A 23,301-nucleotide genomic window follows, 5' to 3' on the forward strand; every position below is an offset into this window, starting at 1 on the left:
GAGAAATATTCCTAGACCACGTAAACAAACTGTTGAGCAATCCAGAATTTATTATATAGTTAAATAAATAAATGGTTGGTTTCCATAGAAAAATACCACCATGATTTGTTTTCTCTGAATTATTTAACAGGAAATGGGGTAAGTCTCTGTAGTTTGACTTTGAAGGAAAGGGTTTCCCATGACTTCTGCATCTGAAAGTGAGGTTGTCCACATTCCACATGAGCTCTGCATTAGTCTATTTCTGTCAACACCTGTTATAAGCTGAAGCCTTACCATGAGGTCTCCCCCTTTTTATATTATGTTGAGGTCAGACTCCTGAGTCCTCTGGAAGCAGTCAGTGTCTTGTCACCCCTAGTAACAGCTTGTCAAATCACCGGATATCCTCACTGCAACAATTGGCAAGAGGCCACACAGATATACTTCCCTTTCCCCTTCCTGTAAGTTTTAATCACCATTCCATTAATGCTTTCTATGCAGACTTTGTGTTTTGTGGGCAATAAAAATTCTCTGTAGCATGTGTGTACACGCATGCATGTGCACATACACACAAAATTAAACACTCCTCTGCTAGCGATTGGAGACTGGAGTTGGGAGGAATGTGTGTGCAGAATAATTTAGTACTGAAGAGCTGTCACCTGGTGCTGGCATGTAACATATTGCTTGCACCACATCAGGCCAGAATGCGATTTGCTTTCGAAGTGGTACGGTGAATAAGCAGACAAATTACTTTTTGTGTGTATGTGTGAGACAGACACATCAAGGTGATAATTTGCTTATATATTCCACTAGCTGGAATGCAAATACAGTTGTAGTGTACTGACACCATTTTTATATGCAATTGTGTGTTTCCCCACATACACACACACACTACTCCGCCTGTGTATAAATGTGTGCCTGGATAGAAGGGCGTGAGTAAAAGGGGTGCATCTATTAACATTTTAAAACCCCATGGAGAGCAGGGTTGAGAAACTGTATTTCCCTTAGCTTGAGACAATAGGCCGCATACTGCTCTCCTGACTCGGGCACGGCTTCTGCTGAACTCAGCGAGCCGAAGTAAGGCGAGCAGGACTTGGGCCAGTGTTGGCTGAAGATTTACCTTCTTCCCCCCGAAGCGCCCCTCCCGTCTCCCAAGCTCTGGCTGGCCCCTCTGCCATGTGCTCTGCAAGAGCGGCGGCGGCAGCCGGGCGGGGCCCCGCGTGCAGGCTGCATTCTCATTGTCAATGTTCCACCCCGGGCCGCGCAGCGCCCAGCCCTCCCTATCTCTGTGGCACACACGCGCAGAGCAGAGCGAGGCGGCGGCTGCAGCAGCCTGCAGCCCACAGTCTCGGAGCAGCACGCAGTAGCAGAGCACCAGCATGGCGGGGCTGCGCTACCCGCAGCAAGGCAGCTACTGCCGCGCAGCCACGGCCATGAACCTCTTGCTAGGCGTCTTCCAGGTCCTCTTACCCTGCTTTCGCCCGGGAGAAGCGCAGGGCCAAGGTAAGCGCGGGTGAATCAGCGTCAGGGAAAGGGGCTGGTGGAATTCGCAGATGGGGGGAAGGGGGTTGCTGCGTGTAAATAAGGTGGTGGAGGAGAGCAGAGGGGCTGTGCATGGGCAAAGCAAAGGCGAAAGCCCTGCTCGAGCACCGACCAGCATGATCGATTTTGATTGCAAAGCCATTCCCTTTCTCTCCATCCTTTTGTGCATGCGATTCGAGCACAGCCCCCAGCTTTGTGTTGGCTGTAATGGTTCCCAGCCCCGAAACAGAGGGGAGAAGAATGAGGAGGACTCCGCTTCCTGCAGCATTGTTTCTGGCTCTGCTGTTGTGGCTGGAGTCCTCGGGTTTGGCCCATCTTTTAATGCTAGAAGCAGTTACAACCTTCTAACAAACTGCGAGCCAGCGTTACAGCGAAATAAGACATGAATTTCCCCCTTCCCAACCCCACATCCTTGTGGCTCGCTCCCCCAGCTATACCATGCTGCACACACGCTGACATTGCAGGGAAAAGAGACCCTCCTTTTTAATCAGTAGAGGCTCCTCAGGGTAGGCATTAACCACCCCCTGTTTGGAGTCAGACACATTATGATCTTTACCCGCTGCTACAAATTGGCTCAGAAGGCACCTTTATGTGCCAGTTTTGCCTGCCCACTTTAGATGTCACCAGCCTGTGCTGCTTTTAATATGGACACTTTTTTTTTCAGCATTGGGGAAAAGAGAAACATGAAATGCTGCTGTTAGAGCTTTCTCGTGCATTTAAAATGTGATTAGTTATTTTAGTGTGTGTTGTTTTGTTTGGCTTGTTTAGCTATTGACCCAATCCCCAGCGTGGTGGAGCTGTGGCAAGCTGAAGAAGGGGAACTGCTGATGCCCACTCAGGTGAGGAGATATGGTGACAGCACTGAGGGTGTATAGAGGGAGGAGCAGATGCAGCTTGGACAGCCAGCTCCCAGCAGCAGTGACCGCTACTAATGTCAGTTTGCCTTGCAAACAAACTGTGTGGCCACCACACCTGGCAACAGTGCACAAGTCCCCCATGTGATACCATGAGTCATAATGGCTTCAGGTTCAGGGGCAGGGTGTGTGTTTGGGGTTGGGACTGTACCTTGCCAGGGTTGCAGCAGCCAACAGTGCTCACATTTAAGATTACATTGTAACTCTGAGAGAAATAAAGTGATATCAAGCAGCCTGTGATCCCTTTGGTAAAGGAGAGTCTATTACAGTGTTGCTCTACCTCCATTCAGTTTTGGTGTGATGAGCTCTAAGAGTGACAGAAGCGGTATGTCAGTCCTTTGTTTTTTTTGCTGAGGTATCCAACAATGTTGCTAATTATGGTGATGGTTTTCTGATGTGGATTGTGGCTTCGCACAACCATCTTATTTTACATATTCCACAAAAGATCCATCAAATGGTAGCTTTAAGCATGTGCTGAGGTGGGCAGGATTTGAGTTGGAGTATTAAAGGTTAAAAAGCTCAATATCCCATTCAGCAATCAAGTCCCGCCTTGATTTCGTTTTCCAGAGCTGTGAGACTCAAAAGAAAGAAGTCAAGTTAGAAAGAAAGAAACTACACAAAACACTTACATGCTTGTAATTGTTTTACAGTCCCTTCTTAGCTTCTTCTTGCTTCCTCTTGCCTACCTGAGCTATATCAAGTTCAAACTCTTCTAACCATTTCTGCCTGCTTTTCCCTCTCGTTGTTTTTGCTCCTCGTAAGCCCATCCCAACTTCCCTCACATTTTCTTCAATGCTGCCCCCTATGCTTGGACTCACTTCTCTCCTTTCAACTTTTAAAAACATTTGATCCACTAAGCCTGTCAGTGCTGACTTCTCCTCATGCACAATGTACACAGTATTTGAGACTGAGCCATAGTTTGTGTGTGAAGCGTAATAGCTATCTACTTCTTGTTGGTTCAGTATCCATCATGCTGACAGCCCTCCATAAATAATAACTTACAGCAATTGCCAATACTGACATCTCACGTGGGGTTTATATTTGCTTTTGTTTTGAAATCATTCGCTTTCTGAATCTGACTTGGGCAGCACCGTTCTCTTGGTTTCTTTAGTTTCTTAGTTTCTCTGTAAGGTGACCTCCAAGTGTGTGGAAGGAAAGAGATGGGAGAATTGGACACATGCCTTGCTTTCAGGCCTTCTTTGTACATCACAAGAAAACAAGGTGGTTTTGTTTTGTTTTGTTTTTTGTTTTAATCCTACCTGTTTGTAACATTAAAAATATTGGTCCTGTTTATCCTGAAAGACTATGGATGAATGGAAAACTAGTGGAATGTTGACTTCACAAGTACCAAGAAGGGGAACTTGATTAGAGCAGATGTGGCTTTTATTTAGACTCTTTATAATTCTGTGGGTTTGTTTGTTTGTTTGTTTGTAATTTGTTAATGTCTGTTTAACTAAAACACTTGAGAGAAAAGTTTCTTTGTAAAGGACTCAGCGCTTAAATCCTCTCAATTATGGACTGAAAAAGCTCCAAATATGCACACAGGCTCTTGAGTCCTCCAATGAAAAAGGAAATACAGTTCTGATTTTTCTAAAATAAAAAACAAGCACATGATTTTTGGGGGGGTGGATTAAGGAGGGGGAATCTGACTTTCTTTATATCTGTACACACACACACGCAAAAAAAAGGGATCAGGGACTCTAAAACAACTTGTTTTTGTTGGCAGGCACTTTTTCAAAAAGTATCAACAGATCACCATTGTAGTTGTTAAGGTCAAAGTATATTTTGTTTCTGTCAGAATCCAAAAAGCAATAGCATGGTAATTAACAATTGGCACTCTGCAAAGCAGACTCAGTACATTGTTACTAAAGGGAATTTTATGATGGGAAGAGTGACTTGGAAATCCCCAGGGCAAAAATAACCCTCTTAGCCACCATAGATTCAGAGAGGGAGTTCATATATTTTTTTCAATTTAAAAATAAATCCTGGTTATGGCTATAAACATCGAAGATGCCAGCAATTAAGTCATCAAGCACTGTTAGTTTGCACTGAACTTTTCCTTTGTGGTGTCTGTGGCATATATATCTTAAATTACTTTAAAATTGTGGGGGAGTTTATATTCTGTCACATTTGTGGACATAAATTAAGTATAATAGACCAGCAGGATGTTCTGTAAAAGATGCTGCTAGTGTGGATTTGGCTCTGTTTACAAGCATTAGCAGATTTCCACAAACAGTGATATTAAATTACACAGAGCACTTTCAGGGTGCTGGAATAAACTGGAATAAAAGGGAATGCAATAATCCTACATTTTTATAGCCAATTAAAGTACAAGTGAGGGAGATTAGGTAGGGTGAGACTCTCAGGGACAGAGTGGTGCTAGTTGTTTAATATCAGTGGCCTGGTTAGGTCTGAGATGATGATGATGAATATTATTTTTGGCGCACAGGGTGCCAGATGGTAGGGTCCTAACTTCACTTCATGTTGTTTAATGTAGTGTCTGTGGCTAATAAGGTTAATTGCCATCTCTCATTTGAGGGCTGATGAAGCTTTTGGTGCTACATGTGTAACTGAGACTTGGCTGGGTGACATTGCAGTATGTCATTAGCCCAGATAAGTCAGTTAAAGCACAGATTGAACGTATAAGGTCTTCTGCTTTAAAGCTGTATTCAACTTAGGTTATGTTTACATTGTTAAAAAAATTGCGACAGTGAGTCTCAGACACCAGGTCAACTGACTCTGGCTTGTGGGGTTTGAGCTATGGGGCTGAAAATAGCAGTGTAGATGTTCCCACTTGGGCTGGGATTCAGAGCCTAAGCTCCAGCCTGAGCGGGAATGTCTACACCGCTATTTTTAGCTCCATAGCATGAGCCTGAATCAGTTGACCCAGGTTCTGAGACTCGCTGCTGTGGGATTTAATTTTTTTTTGTTTTGCAATGTAGGTGTACCCTAAGAGAGCTCAATCTGAGTCAGAGGGGCTTGTGAGGATGTGCAGGCTACCCTTGAAGTCCTGGGTTGAGAATTACAGTAGAACCTCAGAATTACGATCACCTTGGGAATGGAGGTTGTTCATAACTCTAAAGTGTTCGTAAATCTGAATAAAACGTTATGGTTGTTGTTTAAAAAGTTTACAACTGACATTGACTTAATACAGTTTTGAAACTTTACTATGCAGAAGAAAAAATGCTGCTTTTAACCATCTTAATTTAAATGAAACAAGCACAGAAACAGTTTCCTTACCTTATCAAATCTTTTTTTAAACTTTCCCTTCATTTTTTTTAGTAGTTTACATTTAACACAGTACTGTATTTGCTTTTGTGTGTGTGTATGTGTGTGTGTCTGCTGCTGCCAGATTGCATACTTCCAGTTCCAAATGAGGTGAGTAGTTGACCGGTCAGTTCGTAACTCTGGTGTTCCTAACTCTTGAGGTTCTACTGTACTAAATGCCTCTTAATGCAGTGTTGGAGTGGTTGACTGATTGTTTATACAGATAATACAGAAACTATCCAGTGTTAGCTCAGAATCTCATGGGTACCCTGCCAAATATGGGACTCCCCATGTGCTTTCTAGCCTAATACACACAGCTGTGTATACACTGGATCTTGATTTTGAATGAGTTTTGGAGGGAAGAGATTACACTCTTGTCATGGACAATACCATTGCCACCTCCATTGTGAGGTCAGGACACCTCTTATTTGTTGGTCTACCTCCAGAACAAGTTAGATTTCAGATGGCTGTCAGGAAATGGCTGTTCAGACTGGCAACCCCCTAGATAACATATTGTCCTACCAGGCTATCTTTTTATCCTAGATTGTCAATGAAGTGTGTCTAGTTACGCTTATTCCCTGCATGTTCCTCCCAGATAATGATGATATACTGAGAGCCAGGGTGGATTTGATTTAAATCACTAGTCAGGAAGACTTGATTTAATCATGGATTTTTACATAAAAGTGCATTCTTGTTGGTTGTTATCTTAATACATATTCTTCACAACTAAGAGATAGATGTAGGTTTCATTTTTGGAAGGTACACACTATACATTTTTAAAGTGATTTATTTTGAAAACTTTTCATATTAGTTTTACAGCTATATCAGAAAATGAATGATTGTTTGGTTATTTCATTTACCAAAGGTAAATGAAGCAGATATTTATGAAGTCATTGGGAGGTGAACTATCTCCAATTCAACAGGTTAATCATTAATATTTGGAAGATTTTCTTGCCATGCTGTATTAGGAGGAGAACATCACCAGACAGACATTTAAATTGTTTTATTTAACTAAAACAACAACATTATTTATTCTGGATTTTTTTCTTCAACAGCAAACATAATATTTTAACAAAACAAGCATATACATTTTTGAATTTAGTTAAACATCCAAGTTTTTTAAAATCAGGTTTGTTTTTGTTAAAATGGTTTTTAACTAAAATAGTTAAATGAAATATTAAAAAAAAAATTAAATCGACTATGTCAGCCAGGTCAACATGCCAAACTTAAAATATTGGCTTCTGCAGCTAACTCAGTCGTCTTCACTTTCATTTTCCTGTTTGCTCATAATCTGGAAAAGAAAACCAAGCTTTCCTGCTTTTTCAGGTCCCAAACGATTTCTCAGTTTGGAATGAATTAGTCCATAGGAAGAAAATAATTCTTTCTACACCGGCAGAAGAAGCTACTGCTGTTAAAAGTGAGATTATCACTTCAACAGTCTCTGAGTCAAAGTGCTTAAGTGACTTCCACCAGTTCCTTGGTGTGACTTTCTTTAAAACATCATCAGCAAACACATATTTCTTGAATGGTTCTTTTTCCCAAACTGGGTCGCTTTTACGACCTGCTGCCATGATAGGTTTTCCCTTCTAGTGAGAGAATGGTATGGTAGATCTCAAATCAATGAAGGCTACACTCAGAAAGACCTCAAGACTTCTGGAATATGCTGCTCAAACAGTTTCACTTTGGTTTCTGCTGCCTGTCCCTCCCTTCTCATATTTATCTCCAGACTTCTTCTCCTTGTCCAGATCTATTCTGCTCCCAACAATCTTCTATTCATTGAACTTTTTAAAACTTTGCACTTTTAGAGAGAGGTAAGGGATTGACTCTGTACACAAATTTGCAGAGGGACAATATGGTTGAGATCTGTTATTTCTCACATCTATATATTGTTTATTTAAAAACATTTTTGCTGTTAACAAGCATGTTATCTCTGGAGACACAAATCCACAGTTTGAGAACTGCAAAATTAAGCCTCTCTGATGGTATCTTCTAGATTGGGGTAGGCAACCTATGGCACGCGTGCGAAAGGCGGCACACAAGCTGATTTTCAGTGGCACTCACACTGCCCAGGTCCTGGCCACCGGTCCAGGGGGCTCTGCATTTTAATTTAATTTTAAATGAAGCTTCTTAAACATTTTAAAAACCTTATTTACTTTACATACAACAATAGTTTAGTTATATATTATAGACTTATAGAAAGAGACCTTCTAAAAACGTTAAAATGTATTACTGGCACGCGAAACCTTAAATTAGAGTGAATAAATGAAGACTAGATACACCACTTCTGAAAGGTTGCCGACCCCTGTTCTAGACTGAGCACTGAGTCCCATTGGATAGATAGAAAGATTAACCTAAATAATCTATACAGAAGCCCCATAAGATTGGGTCCCTAATCCTTGAACTATTGGAACTCATTTACAAAACTTTCCTTAAACATTACATAAATATATTGTCTCATACTATAGAATTAGAATTTATAATCCCTATTCCATGATGAGATATATTTGAGCTATAATGTATCTTAATTAAAACTATCTTTAGATATTTTTTCCTCAAAAAGCATTTTATCAAAAAATATGATTAAAAACTGATTTTTATAAAAATCATTGATTTTTATGCACCCTGCTGATAGCCTTTGGCAGCTAGAGGAAGGAAGATAATGTTAGAGCTAGAAGGCATGTTCCAAGTCATGAATGTTTGAAGTGTTATGCCACAACCATAACAAATGTGAAGTCCTGAGCAGTAGAACTGTTAAAGAATGGTGGAGAGCCTGGAGATATAGAATGAGACAACACAGAATCAGATTTTAGGTTTTCACGCTTGTTAAAGGCTGTGGATAATACCACTTAGAATCAGACTGGATTACCAGCCTTTGTTGTGACTTAGCTATTTTGGGGGGATTAAAATTTGAACTCTCATGGAGGTTCTGAAATGCATAGGGAACACTGGGAAACTGGATTTATCTCCTTCCTACTTGGTTAAGTCTAGTGGGGGAAGATGCTAGCTCATTTATCAGAGGAGATTGTCAACCCCTCTTCAAGAGTTTCAGATGCTAACATCTCTTGTTATGCTGATGCTGAAGAACCCTCTGATGAAGTTGTGAATTTCTAGCTTCCCTTTTAAAGGAAAGTTTATGAAAAGGTTTTGAAGTACTCAGATTTTCTTAATTCCTGTCAGTCTTGTTGCAGGCCTGGATATGGTATGAAGACTGCACTTGTCTCATTGGTTGACCATCTGCTTCTGGGATGGACAATGATTAGCTGTCTGTGCTGCCTTTAAAAAAAAAAAATCTATCCTATGCTTTTAGTGCTATTACCAATGATGTATTGATGCATTTACTGACACTGGCAAAGATAGACAGAATTGTATCCGAGAGCTTGTCATTTTCCTCTTTTCATAGGCCCCTGGCTAATACTGAGCAGCTTCACATCTCTTCAGCGATTATTTTCTGCTACACTGCTCAGTAGGTTTGTGAAGCTGGGTGGGCTTTGTTGCCCCACAGCTCTGAGTTTCCATTTTATTGGACCTCGATGATAGTTAATCCCTTCTCCAGTGTCTAGCCAAAATTGGAGCTTGAATCAGAGGTTCATCCTGGGTTAGAGGTAGAATGGGGAAACAGCTGGTTGTAAAAGTTCTATCTTTTCTTTTCATCATGTGGCGTTTTCCCATTTTTTGCTGTTCGGGTTTGCAAGTTGAGTATCTTGTGGGACTTTCAGCTGTTGCTTCAGTAACCAAGAAAACTTCATATCATTTGTGCTTAGCAAGATGACTGACCTTTTCATGAAAATGTTAATCTAACTAAAGTTGTCCTTTACTTTGTCAATGCAAATTGGATTGTTGCACCCTGTTTTGCACTACACCTGAAGACCACTTGGAAACTTCAGCTGGTTCAGAAAACAGCTATTTGCCCGGTTAAAGGGGTTTCCTGCAACAAGCATATTAAACCAAAGCTCTATTTCACTTCAGTATGCAAGTCAAAGTGTTTTGAAATACAAGTTGTCATGATTTGTGCCCTGTATATTTTGGAGACCATCTCTCTTCTCGTGTTTTATTTCAGCAGTTGAGATCACCTGTGATGCTTGAGTTCATAGGCCCTAGAAATGTTTGTGGGCTTCTGTGTTCATTGGAGAGTCCTAGATTTAGGAATTTGCTTCCCTGCCTTTGGTCAGACAAATGCCAGAGTTTGTCGACCTTCAAGGTGTTTTGTGGTCTGTTTTCTCAGACTTTGGCTAATGAATGCATTGAATGAGCACAAATACTTTGAGGGGAACTGATTGATCTTTATGATTTCTGAGTTTTTAATGTTGATATTGGTTTATCTTTAATTCTTTCTGTATGCTTTTAATCATTTGAATTGTACATGTGCATAAAATTCCGAATAGGTGCATTTGTACAATCAGAAATAAATACATTAGATGGAAGTTTGGAAAAGATAATGGATTAACCATGCCAAGTGGCAATAAAATCCTAAATCTTGGCTAGATGTTATTTAATTACTTAAGCATGTAGAATTTCTTTGTACTGAATGGAGCTTCTTAATTATTTTATAATTTCTGACTTTTTACTCGTGAATCATGATTGTGTCAATTTCAGTGGGATTAGAAGCACAGTACATTTCCACTGTACACTGTTATGATATTTAAATCCTTACACAGTATTTTTTCTGTTCATTAGGCTGATTCTGAGGAGGATGTGGAAGAGCATCCACAAGAGCAAAGGTAAGCAAAACCCAACTTAAACCACAGATATTAGAGCTCATCTCAGTTTATAAAACTGCTTTCTACACTTTAAAACTCATTCAAGTGTCACTGGATAGATAAGTTAAAAATAAAAGTATTCTGACATATTACATTGTGTTTTATAATAAAATTGAAATGTCTATGACATTAATGCTACAGTACTTACATCATTAGCAATTAATGTTAATACTCACTAACTGTAGTCAGTGAAGCCGGATATAAAGCACAATATGTACCAGGCTCAGAAAAATGCACTCTTGCCTCTTTTCTTCCTAATTTTTTACCTTAGTTGTATTTGATTTTTACAGTTTTTGCACAAAAGATTTTTATATTTGCAAATGGACTTTGTGTCTTTCATAGTGTGTCTGTTGTTTGAACTTGTAATGGGTCTTAAATCTCATTTGTAAATTATAATAGTCTCACAGTGTTGCTAACTTTGTGAGTGTTGTTAACACTTGAATGTTACAGTGATAGGCATGACAGAAGAACTGGTGGGGGGAGAGAAACATTCTCACTTTGTTATTATAGATTCCTACATTTCCTGAACTTTCAGTTTCTTGAAATTAGATAAACAATAACGTTTTTAAGAAATGTAGCTCTTAACTATGGTATACTGTTTCTTTTAATGTCAGTCCTTCCATTTTGAAGGGTTGGGTAGTATCTAGGGCTGCAGATTTGTCACAGCATACTTTATGCAAAGTCATGGAGTGGTCATGGTAAATTTAGTTGTAGTCATGGGTTCAGGGGAAATGGTGTGTAAAATCATGGATATGAAAGTTCAACTATCTATGCCTCTTTAAATGCAAGATACATAAATACTTCCACAGTAGTCTGTCTACCGACGCAGGGAAAAACCCACCGAGGATACAAACTCAAACACTATGCTAGTGTTCTTCTCCACTGCTGCTGCCTCCTCACCCTACCAAGGGTGCACTGACCACCTGCAGCAGCAACCTCTATTCCCTGGCACTGGTACTCTATTCCCCGCCTGAGGAGGAGGAGAGGCCCCGTGAAGGGGGGTGGGAGGGAAGAGACCTGGAGAATAAGCCCAGCCCAGCGAGTAGGGGAGGCCCTTGGGGCGGGAAGGAATGGAAGAGTGAGCCCATCCCACACTGGTGGTTCCTGTCCCACGGGGTTGGGTCCAGCTCCCCCGCTACAGGTGTTGTGACTTGGTGCACAGGGTCTCAGTGCCACACACATTTGGTGCAGTCACCCCTTCTATCATTATGACAGGACGGTGGCCAGGCAAAACTTAAGTGAGTGATGATACGATTGCATGCTCCAGGACTGGGAAGCCAGGCCCAGCCCTGCAGGTCAGGAGCCATTGCTATGGTGTGAATGCAGGGTGGACTCGTTCTCCAGGCCCTCCTCCCAGGCTTCCCCTCCTCACTGGGCTGGTGTGGGCTTGCTTTCCAGGGTCTTCCCTCTGTACTGTGCAGGCAATCCACCATTGTCTGGGAAACGCTGCTTTCTTAAAGTAATTCACACAAAAGAAAGTCGCGGTATTGGTAATACTTTTAGCACCATGACAAACCCACAACCCTAGTAAATATTACACAATTTTTTTCCCCACATATTTTGTTTTCTCTAAGTGTCCAGATTAAAATACTTGGAAATCTACCAATGAAACAGTTCTGTTCTTTGGTACACATTAGTGTGGGCATGTCTTTCAGTGCCATGTGAGTCATACAAATCACAGGACTTAAAATAAACAAATGTTTTAGATATAATGCAACAATATATTAATAGCGGCAGTTATCCACAAAAGCTTGTTTCATTCAGCCAGTGATTAAATGTGGGCAAACACAGGATTTCATTACCTTGTTAATTATTAGTGGAGTGTGGGTTGTTGGGTGATTTGCACCCCAACTCAGCCCTCCTCCAGGTAAACTTTTTCCATCAGGAGCCCAGCTGCCTAGGATATGCAGTCAGGAGCCTGCCTAACACAGGATAGAATCAAAGCTGTTATCTCTATTATCTCTAAAGTCCTAGAGTAGGGGTGGCCAACGTGTGGCTCTGGAGCCACATGCGGCTCTTCAGACGTTAATATGCGACTTCTTGTATAGGCACCGGCTCCGGGGCTGGAGCTACAGGTGCCAACTTTCCAATGTGCCGGGGGGTGCTCACTGCTCAACCCTTGGCTCTGCCCCCACTCCACCCCTTCCCTCCCCTTAGCCTGCCATGGCCTCGCTCCTCCCCCCTCCCACCCGGAGCCTCCTGCACTCCACAAAATTGCTGATTTGGAGGTGCGGGGAAGGAAGGGGGAGGCGCTGATCGGCGGGGCTGCCGGTGGGCGGGAGGCGCTGGGAGCGGGGGGTGGAGCTGATGGGGGGGCAGCTGACATATTACTGTGGCTCTTTGGCAATGTACATTGGTAAATTCTGGCTCCTTCTCGGGCTCAGGTTGCCCACCCCGTCCTAGAGAATGGTAAAACTGGCATTAGAAATGAAATAGCACAGTTGTTGATACATCTACCAGTTGCTGTGTACAGTTCCTGCCCATGTACTACATGTGATTCCTAGTCACAATATGTGGCTGCTACTCAAGATATTTAGTTTAATAGGTATAACTTTACCTTGTTTTTCCCTCCAAAGAAGGGCAAAATCCTTCAGTTTTTACTCAGGCAAAACTTCCATTGATAACAGTGGGAGTTCTGCCTGGATAAGGACTGAGGTTTTTGTCCCGCTGTTTGTGCCTGTGGCCTGTATGATTTTCCATGCAGGGTTTTTAATGCATCTCTAAGCACTGCTGACCTGAAGTCAGAATCAACTGAAGATGGTGTTTGTGCTTCTGATTAGTTGCCAGAAACATGGGGCTTGGGGAGAAAAAACGTCCTTTGATGTTTGCTTTTCCCTGTAGGTTGTGTGACTGGCTCAAAGGGCACTGGTAATAAAAATATTGATAAAAGATTAAAATAGTTCCTGAGATTGTGATAGGTCCTGTGACCAATTTTTAACTACTCAGATTGTTTTAAAATATCTTAATGGCTGATCCATCTCGAATATGGATCTTTGTTGTGAAAGTAAAATTTGTCAGATGCACTGCATGCTTAAACTATTTTCATACTTGAATGCTCCAGGAAACCGATCTATATAGCTCTCGATTTGCATGTGTCCTTTAAGCCGTTTTTTGTATTTTCTAGCGTATGCAATATTTATTTGGATGTTATGAATAAGGGCTAGAAAAGATAGTTGAGAAATATAGTAATAAGAATAGTATCAGAGGGGTAGCCATGTTAGTTTGTAACCACAAAAACAACGAGGAGTCCGGTGGCACCTTAAAGACTAACAGATTTATTTGGTCACAAAGGTTTTTTACCCACAAAAGCTTGTGCCCAAATAAATCTGTTAGTCTTTAAGGTGCCACCGGACTGCTCATTGATTTGGGGTAATAAGAGGATTCCCCTCTCTATCTAGTTATTTTCTTTTCAGATCCCGTTTCATTCACTTAGTTTACATTGTATGCTGAAATACTGGGACCACATTTCCTTTTCCTAAAGCAGTGAACAAGAAGCTAACTGGTAGCATACCATATAACATAGTTGGGAATGTGATGTATGTTTAGCAATCAGACCTAGGAAACTCCCAAGGTATTGGAAGGAAATTAGTGCACTCTTTTGGCCTGGTTAAAAGTAGCAAGTGTAACAGAAGCTAATGGTGAAGGTGAATCAAAGCGGTCTCCAGTGCTGAAGAAAGCAGACAGAGTTCTGGATCTTGGGACACACAGAAAAAGAGATCTTCTCAAAGCATTACATAGTCTGCGATGTCTAATGCTAGGTTAATGGGTTCTTTTGGGAGCTTGTTAATCTAATTTTAGAAAAATGATCACCAAGGCATTAACAGTGTATTAACTGACTTCCTGTACATGTGCATCTCAGAAACATCCATTTGAGATGTGTTTTGTGTTGTGTACATAAGAGGAATAGATATAATTTATTATCTTTGTACTCAATTTTCTACATAGGCTAATGCCAAAACCACTGTTTTGTCATAAATTTTGGAAAGAACTTTTCACTGACAAGTCAGAAATACTTTGTTTGGAGTTCTGTGGGCTGGCAGGTGCCTGGCACGTGTGGGTGTGGGGGTGGGGGGGAGGGTAGTGGGGAGGGGAGGAAGATGTTGCTAGTTACCTAGGTTACAATTCCTGCTTCCCTGATTGCTTGGATTCTCCTAGGCAGTGTTTTCTTGCTATCTGAATCAAGGTCAATGTAGGAAATGCTGACAATGCATAGTTAGATGGTTGGACATACTTTTTTGGATACATTCTTCAACCAAATTAAAAGATTCACTTACATAGAAATAACCTTTTATGTTATTTCACGTTTATTAAAAAAAATCTCCTGAATTTGTAGAGCTGGAGGGAAAGCTCTCTAACAAAAACAAGTTTGGCATAGGCTATTACCAGCAGAAGAAAATCAGTGACAAGTGCTGACAGTTATTTCTTCAAACTGTTGAAACTTCAGAGTTTGAACAGCTGAAAATGGACATGTAAATACTGCTTGTCTGAATTGAGGGAAGATAATGCCTGTAATACTGCCCAATTTGCTAAAATAGAGAAAGATAGAGTACGGTAAGCTGTGACGGATCTTGTGGCCAGGCTTAATTTAGCTGAGGGTAAAAATGAAAAACCAGAAAGTGAAGTTGAAACTGTTGAAAGAGGTTACATGATAGACCAAGCTATGATAAAGGCTTTCCCTGCCGAACTCCTATAATTTGGGGAGAGGGAAAGACCTCAACTTGTAGAATCAGAGGCTTTTTAGGATAGTCTACTTATGAGGATTTAAGTGCATTTATTTTTATTACCCAGTTGTTTCACATTAGAACCTGCACATAGAATAGCCAAAGATATTGCAAAGTCAAGTACTAAACAGAGACCGACATCATTGAAATTTCTAAATGTCCATTACAAAGTCTCCGGCTAGTCCACAGGGAAAAAGGAAGAAATTTTTCATTTATTTATTTTAAAAACTGAGTCTTTTAAGACTTTGAAGGAGAAAAAGCTTATTGTTTTTACAGTTTTTCATTGGGGATTTTATAGAAAAGTTTGCCCTAAAATTACCTCTCTCATTGATTAATGTGTGTAGAAGGAATGTTGCTGTACGCTTTTATATCATAAAGGCACACACAGTAGAGGAAAGGGAAGGATTGCAAACAGATCATTTTTGTTTTTTTGTTTTTTGTTGTTGTTGCAGTATTAGAGTAGTAACAAATAGGATAGAAGGTATTTTACCCACTTTAACTTAAACAGATTAGGCATCTTTGTTTTGTGTCGACAAGTCTCCGATAGCATAAGAAAAGTCATGTGTGATCCACTTATCTCAATCAAATAGTTTTTTTGTGTTAAACTTTTCCCCTTGGATATTGAGAGGGCATTTGACCTGGTGGAGTGGGACTACGTACTGTACTTGAAGATATGGACTTTGAATTGTTTCCAAACTCCCTAAGAATTCAATGCCTACAGTAAGAGTTGGTGGTTAGAATTCTTACCCCTTTCACTTGTCAAGGAAAAATACTCTTGTTTATACTGGTCTTTGCTTTATCTGTGTAATACCACCTCAGTCTTGGCAAAGGCATCAGAGATAAATATAGGCGGAGAGAATAACAAAGTAGTATTGTATGCTGCTGTCACTTAATTTTTCTTGGAGTTGGTCATTGAGATTTCATTTATATTAGCAAAGTATAAGTAGTTTGGTATTCTTGAAGGGTTTTAAATGAATTTTGAAAAAGAGATGATTTATCAGTTGCCATTCTGAGGGATAATAAGATGGGGGTTAAATTCTCAATAGTTCATATGAACTGAGAAATCAATGAAGTAGTGGGGATTAATATATGCACAGATACTAATGCAATTTAATTGTAAGTGCAAACTGAAAAGAAGACATGAAAAATTGGCATGCTTCACATTACCTGATTTGGATATTAATATGCTAGCCTATAAATGAATGTGTTGCTAAAGTCAAGTTATCTATTCCATAATTACAAGTTTATAGTGCTGAGACCCAGTTCAGATTACCTATGAATACATTGAGAAGGGCAAGAAGTTTAGGGTAGCTAGTGATGTATTTTAAAAAATAAAAGGGACAGGTACTCCTGGCCTTGATATTTTAATTCCTAAAGGTCCAGTTTTTTGCGGGGGAAGGGGTAGTGGCATGGAACCTATGATACACTCTTAAGCATTGGAGAGATATTGAGCAGACTTCAAATCTTCATAACAGCCTCATGGAACTAATTTTCTTTCTATATATAGATTATTCAGAAAATAAACCTTTCTTATATTACTAAAAATAAAAAATGCAGCTGTTAATTTTTTTTTAAGCTTAAGCCTTTTTACTGTCAATTAATTGGAATTGCAGCAAATCGAAAATTGCCTCCAGCATATACAAAATGAATCCAGCTTTTGTGGTATAGTATGGGAGTAGCAGAAAATTATTTCACCAGTTAATTTTTCCTTTTTAAAGTTGCTAATACACCACTGCAATTGCAGGCTCCTTATGGCCAAAAACAGTGTATATATGTGTTCTCTGAACAGAAAGATTTAAATAGCTGCCTGGAGCCAAAGTGGAGGAAAATGGGATCTAATCTAAAATTGGTGGAGTTACTCCTCCAAATTAAGCTAAACTGGAGTGTTATTTTGGATATAATTTGTAAAATTTACTCAGGAACTCCAGCTGGAGGTGTCCTTATTTTACTGTTGTTCACTTCTTTGGGCTAATAGAGTAGAAAAGCTCACAAGGTTTGGCTGACTGGAAGACTGTCTTTTGCTGAGTATCAGAGGGGTAGCCATGTTAGTCTGGATCTGTAAAAAGCAACAGAGAGTCCTGTGGCACCTCTAAGACTAACAGATGTATTAGAGCATAAGCTTTCGTGGGTGAATACCCACTTCGTCAGATGCATGTAGTGGAAATTTCCAGAGGCAGGTATAAATATGCAGGCAAGAATCAGTCTGGAGATAACGAGGTTAGTTCAATCAGGGAGGGTGAGGTCCTCTGCTAGCAGCTGAGGTGTGAACACCAAGGGAGGAGAAACTGCTTTTGTAGTTGGCTAGCCATTCACAGTCTTTGTTTAATCCTGATCTGATGGTGTCAAATTTGCAAATGAACTGAAGCTCAGCAGTTTCTCTTTGGAGTCTGGTCCTGAAGTTTTTTTGCTGTAAGATGGCTACCTTTACATCTGCTATTATGTGGCCAGGGAGGTTGAAGTGTTCTCCTACAGGTTTTTGTATATTGCCATTCCTGATATCTGACTTGTCCATTTATCCTTTTATGTAGTGACTGTCCAGTTTGGCCAATGTACATAACAGAGGGGCATTGCTGGCACATGATGTCTTTTGCTGCTCACTGAAGAAAACTACCAAAGTGGTTTGCAAAGGTCTGGTATATCTTAATAATGGAGAAACAGATGGCGGTGAATGTCAACTACATTTCTAGAACACACATACACCTTTCTGGCTTCCTAAGTTGGGGGTAGCTATGGTGAGCAAGCTGGCATCTCCTCGGTCCTTCTTTCTTTTTATAGGGCTTTTTTGTCTTTCCAATGTTGTAATTCAGTCACTGATGAACTTTACCTTGGATTGCACTGCTGTAGTATCAAAAACAGTCCTTCTTCCAAACTATTTATCCTACTGTATTGTTCTGGAGAACCATACATACAATGTGCTTCTTACTTCCACTATTTTATTTGTGTTCATATTAGCCCACACAATTTACTGTTGTGTTTTCATTGTATGTTAAATTAATAAAAATCTCCACTCCCCACCCCTCCTCCAAAATGTCTTGGAGATGTTGTTCCTGTTAAGACATATAGAAGGACCTATATGGTGTTTATAGAAGAAAAACAGTCCATTAATAATAGGTGTCTAAATGCTCCACAACTTCCTAGGGAAAAACTTGCTTGATGTGACTTGGTTTGTCTTTCATCCCTTGATTCCAGCAGGTCCAGAGAACCTTGCATTTTTATCCATTGCTTCATATAAGGCTACCATATGTTTATATTTAGAATTTCATAGCATACTGCACAATTTATTTACAAACAGGATGGTTCATCTGCTAAAAACAGGGTATGTCTGTTGATCTGGGGAACAAGAGACCTGAGGTTACTCCCAAAGTGTATTGCATGGCAGTGCTATATTCTAACAAATGAGTCATCTGGCCAACCCATTTTTAAGAGACTTTTAATCAAAGTCAGAAGTTATAACACTGGTTCAGGCCAATTGTATTTTGTTGTATGCCAGATTGTACCTCTAAATTCCATGTCTTTCTAGGAACTACAGTTAATGGAATATTAATCCATCCACCATAGTCTGAAAAAATTGTCAAACTCCTACTCTCATTTTAGATTCTATTGATATTCTGCTGAAACACTGTGCAGGTGATGAGTCACCTAAATTAATCTTGCTAATGCATTTTAGCTTTTGTGATAGCGTGGGAAAAATGCAGAATCAGTACTTGATTTGGAAAAATAAATGCTGTTATGCACCTCTCTCACCACACTGAACTTTAATTAGCTGGAAGATGCATGCTGTCATCCCAGGGCACACTTGGTCTGTAGACTTACTTTCTCACGTCAACTTAAAGTGGACTTCCTCACCCCCCTTGGGTGACAGCCCACTCTGGAGAAACAAGCACAGGATCAGGAGTTAATCTCCTGAGCTCTAATCGTGGTTCTGTCAGTTGGCTCAAAGTGTGGCCTTGAGCCAGTTCCCTCCCTCTGTGCCTCAGTTTCCCTATCTGTAGAATGCACTTAACACTCATCTATCTGGTAGGGGTGTTGTGGTTATTGCTTGAATATGTCAAGAGCTATACTGCTGTATATGTGCTAAACTGTAAATCTGCTCTCTTCTGGCAGTATGAAATGCGTTTTAAATACATGCATAAATCAGTTTTCTAACTTAATGTTGGTGTTCTTTTTCTTTCATTTATTTTCATTGTCTCCTCTCTCTCTCCTTTATACTACTTTATCTTTTTTCTATTGTTTTTATTTCCTCTATTCTCCCCCTCCCCCCGATCTTTCATCCATCTTCTTCCTGAGTCTACCTGTCTTTCTAGCCCTCTCCTTATCAATCTCAATTCCCACCACCAGTCCCTCACTGTCCGAGTCTATGCCAGTTGGTCAGTCTTGTGACAGATATTGCAATTTCTTGGAGTGTACTGAACAAACCTTATTGAATTGATTTAAAGTATTTTAGGAGTTCATTGTATTAAAATGCAAATGTTTATATATTATTGTATGTAACGTCTCTAATAGGAAGACATGACTGGTGTAAACCCTGGGAGTTGTTAAGAGCTTCAAAGGACGATTTGAAACAATGTGAATGTTTAAAAATAAGTGGGTTTCCCAGGAAATCTCTTGAGGGAAGCAAATGTAGATTTCCCCCCTTTGGTGATGCAGGTACTCGGCCTTTTGAAGCTTCCCCCTGAGGAGGGGACCTTTATCTGTTAATCACCTGTTATGTGAGGACAAGATCAGAAGCCCAAACTGTATAAAGAAGTGACTCAGAGATTTGTCAGAGATTTGTAGGTGTGATTGTTCTGAGCCAAGGCAGTTATGAACTTGTAACCACAGACAAACTCTTGGTGGGGTTTGAAGGGCTGTTGCTTACCAGGGTTAAGGGTGATCCTTGGTAAGCTTATTAGCCTGTATGTAGGTTCTCTTATTGTTTTTGTATGTATTCTCTGTAAAGCTGTCACCTTAAGAATAAAGGTGTTTGCTTAGGAAAAGCTTTGCAGTAACTGACAACAATTATGCTGTTTGTAGGCAATTACCCTGTTCGTAGCCTCTGAGGAGAAGGTAAAGCAGGCCTGTTTAGGTGGCCTGACTTGCTGGGGGCGGTGCAGTCTGGAAAAACGGTGAGCAGGGGGAAAGATGCGGATCTCCTTCCAAGAGAGGTGATTTGCTGGGGGAGCTGGAAGCCCAAGGGTGAGTGCTCTTTGTGACCATAGAAGGGGAATACAGATGCAGTGGCCCTGAACTGTGACAAGGCTCTCCCTGCCTTTCCACCGCTTGTTTGTGTGGAGTGTGAATTCTTCAGGCTAGCGCTGGACTTCATGCTGCTATGTATTCTGAGACTCAGTTCACCTGGAGCATGGGGTTTTCATGGCCTAGGCGCTCAGATACTACATTGAGGAGCACAGTATAAATGGCTAGATAGAGGCCTGCTGATTTCTGTGCTGCAACTGTACTCAGCCATGCCTAGCCTCTGGTCTCTGCCTCTCCTGCCTCCCTTTCAGCCAGCTGCCAGGGTGGGTGGATTGGTGGTGGCTGAGACTGCCTCTTCTCTCCTCGCAGGGTTCACTCACTGCCCTGCTGTCTTATCTGGGAGTTGGGGAGCTGCCCTGAGGGCAGGGCGTACTGAGCACGGGGCTGGGGAATAACAGCACAACTCTTGTCAGTGCTTGTTGCTGCTGTGAAGAGCAGCTCAGCCCCAGGATTATAGGAGATGGTGGTAATAGGGAGACTATAGGAGATGGTGGTAATGAGGATCAGGAGGAACGATGTGACATGGGGAGAGATCAGGGAAGAGAGGACTGATGGTATGAGGGGCGGAGACGGAGAATGGATGCTGTGTTTCGGTAATGGAAAATTGATGTAGGGAGGAAGGTGGATATATTTGTGTTGGAGTAACTGGTGGATATGAGGGAAGTTGAATAGTGGGCCATGCAATTTGTCATCATATGGAAACCATGTGTGCGCGCACCTACGTCTGCGCCAATCTGTGTACAGTTTTTCTCAGGCTTGTTTCTGAGCCCTCTTAGACTCATCTGGCTGTGCTCCGGGACCCAGCCCACCTGGAGTTCATGGTTCTTAGAGCCTGAACAGTCCTTCTACTCAATGCACACGGATCAGGGGCATCCTTTCTCAATTTCTCTGGGTCTGCATTTGTTCTGGCCCTGACTCCAAAAGCAAGAGCAAAAGCCTTCAGGGTGTTATAGGCTGTTAGTGTCACTATACAGCAGTGTGACAAGTTGACATAGTGCCAATTCAATATGCCATATGACTGTAAACTATCCCACTTTGAATGCTGTGCAAGACCATCTTGTACATGTTAAATTCTGTGATCCCTGGAACAAAATTGTTAAACCTAACCTACCTTGTTTGGAACAATAATGATAAATAGAATGGATATATTATTTTTAAACAAAGGAAATAGGATTGGTTGGGTAGAGGGACAGCAGGGGATAGATTATATTTGAAAAAGAACATACAGAAAAAATGCTACTACATGACGTCTGTCATCACGCTGATCATTTGTCTTTTCTTTCCCTTATCCTTATTTGCTGTTTTTGTATTGTAAGTTGTTCAATCCAGAGATTCTCTTCCTATGTGTCTAAATAGCCCTAGCACATTACATTAGTGTTGCATAAAAACCTAAAATGTGCTAAGGGCTGTTTAGGCACATAGGAAGATATAGTAATTTACCATTATAATTTATTTATTTATTTATTACATAAGAACCCTACATTAAAAATGCTCATGTTAATCCCAAACTCCACCATCTGATTTTTGGATAAATAACCATGCAATGGTTTGATATCAAATGCTTTAATTTTACATTACTAATTCAGAATGACTTATTGATTCCTTTTAAAAGAAAATGTAATTATGATTAGTTGGTACATAAATCCAAATGTGGATTGGAGACAGTAAAATTAAAGGTGCCTACAGGGCTAGGTGGTTTTAACTGTGTTCAGATAGGGACAAATGAACACTGCTACATTACATTTATTAAGATTCTTCACTTTTCCACTAAAGGTAAATTATTTAAAAAAACCTGAGAAATATAACTTATTTATTCAGCCGGTGTCTAGAAGCCCACTCAGTTTTATTAGAACTGAAATCAACAGATTACTAAAACAGAGCATGTTAGTTTGATTTTTATTAGTTGAAAATAAAATTATCTGAAATCTCTTGACTTATGTAATAAAATTAGCATAAAACAGGAAGCTTGCATTTCCTGCTTCCCCATATCAGTTAGCTTATTGCATGTTGACTAATTTAATCCAAATGAAGAAAATATTATTCCTCCCCTTCAGGAAACACAAATGAAATCAAAACCTACTTTCTCGCTTTAACAAAGTGCCTCTGGGTGGCTGGCTCAGTGACTTCTTCCAGTCAAGTGGAAGGTCAACCAGTGGATGGTCTCTGTACCAAGGGTGGCTAGGTATAGAAAGTGTATCAGCATCAGCCGTTTCAGTAATTAGGTATTTGCCATGGTAATTTGAGTATAGAATGTGGTCAAAAAAGCGAAGTGAGGTGCTTGTTTCATCTTTTTGTTTACTACTTTCAGTTTAGCCTTAATTATAAATTCAAACCTAAGTTTTTAAATATCTGGTTACACTGGGATAAATGTTAATTTGTATCCACTTTGCCGCATAGCTAGTTAGGAAAGAAAGTTCTTCTGTGATAGTAAGTCACTACTGAGTGGTCAGCTTATTATTTTGGTCAAAGCAGTCACATCTAACTTGGACAGTGGCAAAATGATATTAAGAAATACTGTACTTGTAGTATTTTCCTATTTAATTCAGTGAAACCTTTTTTTTATTTTAAACTTCACTTTTTTACCTTATTACACTTTACTCTTCCCCTATTAAATTTGTTGCAGAATTCAGAGCAGTCACTGCAGGGTACTTAAGATTCTTGACTATACATGTACTGTAAATGTGAGCAGGGCTACTATTTTGTCATAGTAATTTTTAGGAAGAGTAATGGAAATATAAGTAGGAGAGAGAGAGAGAAGTTGGGGATTATTTTGTGTACAAAATAACCTTTGTTTTCCATTTTTATTAGCAATCAGTGTGAATACACTATGTTTTGAACACAGGAATTTCCAGACTAGAGCCAACCACAGTAAGCCCAGCCTTGCTCTCA

At 40.4% G+C, this 23,301-nt stretch overlaps 1 protein-coding gene across 5 annotated transcripts in view; it reads left to right on the plus strand.

Annotated features, from left to right (window-relative positions):
* Positions 1-1,322: 1,322 nt before the first annotated feature.
* Positions 1,323-23,301, plus strand: part of TMEM131L (transmembrane 131 like) — a 125,152-nt gene continuing 103,173 nt past the window's right edge. For 4 of the 5 annotated variants that reach the window (XM_024198245.2, XM_024198248.2, XM_024198246.2 and 1 more), the window contains exons 1-3: positions 1,324-1,479; positions 2,287-2,357; positions 10,374-10,417. In XM_024198245.2, the coding sequence (XP_024054013.1) occupies positions 1,356-1,479; positions 2,287-2,357; positions 10,374-10,417 (239 nt within the window). In that variant the 5' untranslated portion in view covers positions 1,324-1,355. Of the gene's footprint in view, positions 1,480-2,286; positions 2,358-10,373; positions 10,418-23,301 lie in introns of all 5 variants that reach the window. The other variant, XM_024198247.2, reaches the window with a different exon arrangement.

This window comes from Terrapene carolina, unplaced genomic scaffold, assembly GCF_002925995.2.
Source record: "Terrapene carolina triunguis isolate 2854851 unplaced genomic scaffold, T_m_triunguis-2.0 Scaffold66, whole genome shotgun sequence".
NCBI classification, from domain to species: Eukaryota; Metazoa; Chordata; order Testudines; family Emydidae; genus Terrapene; species Terrapene triunguis.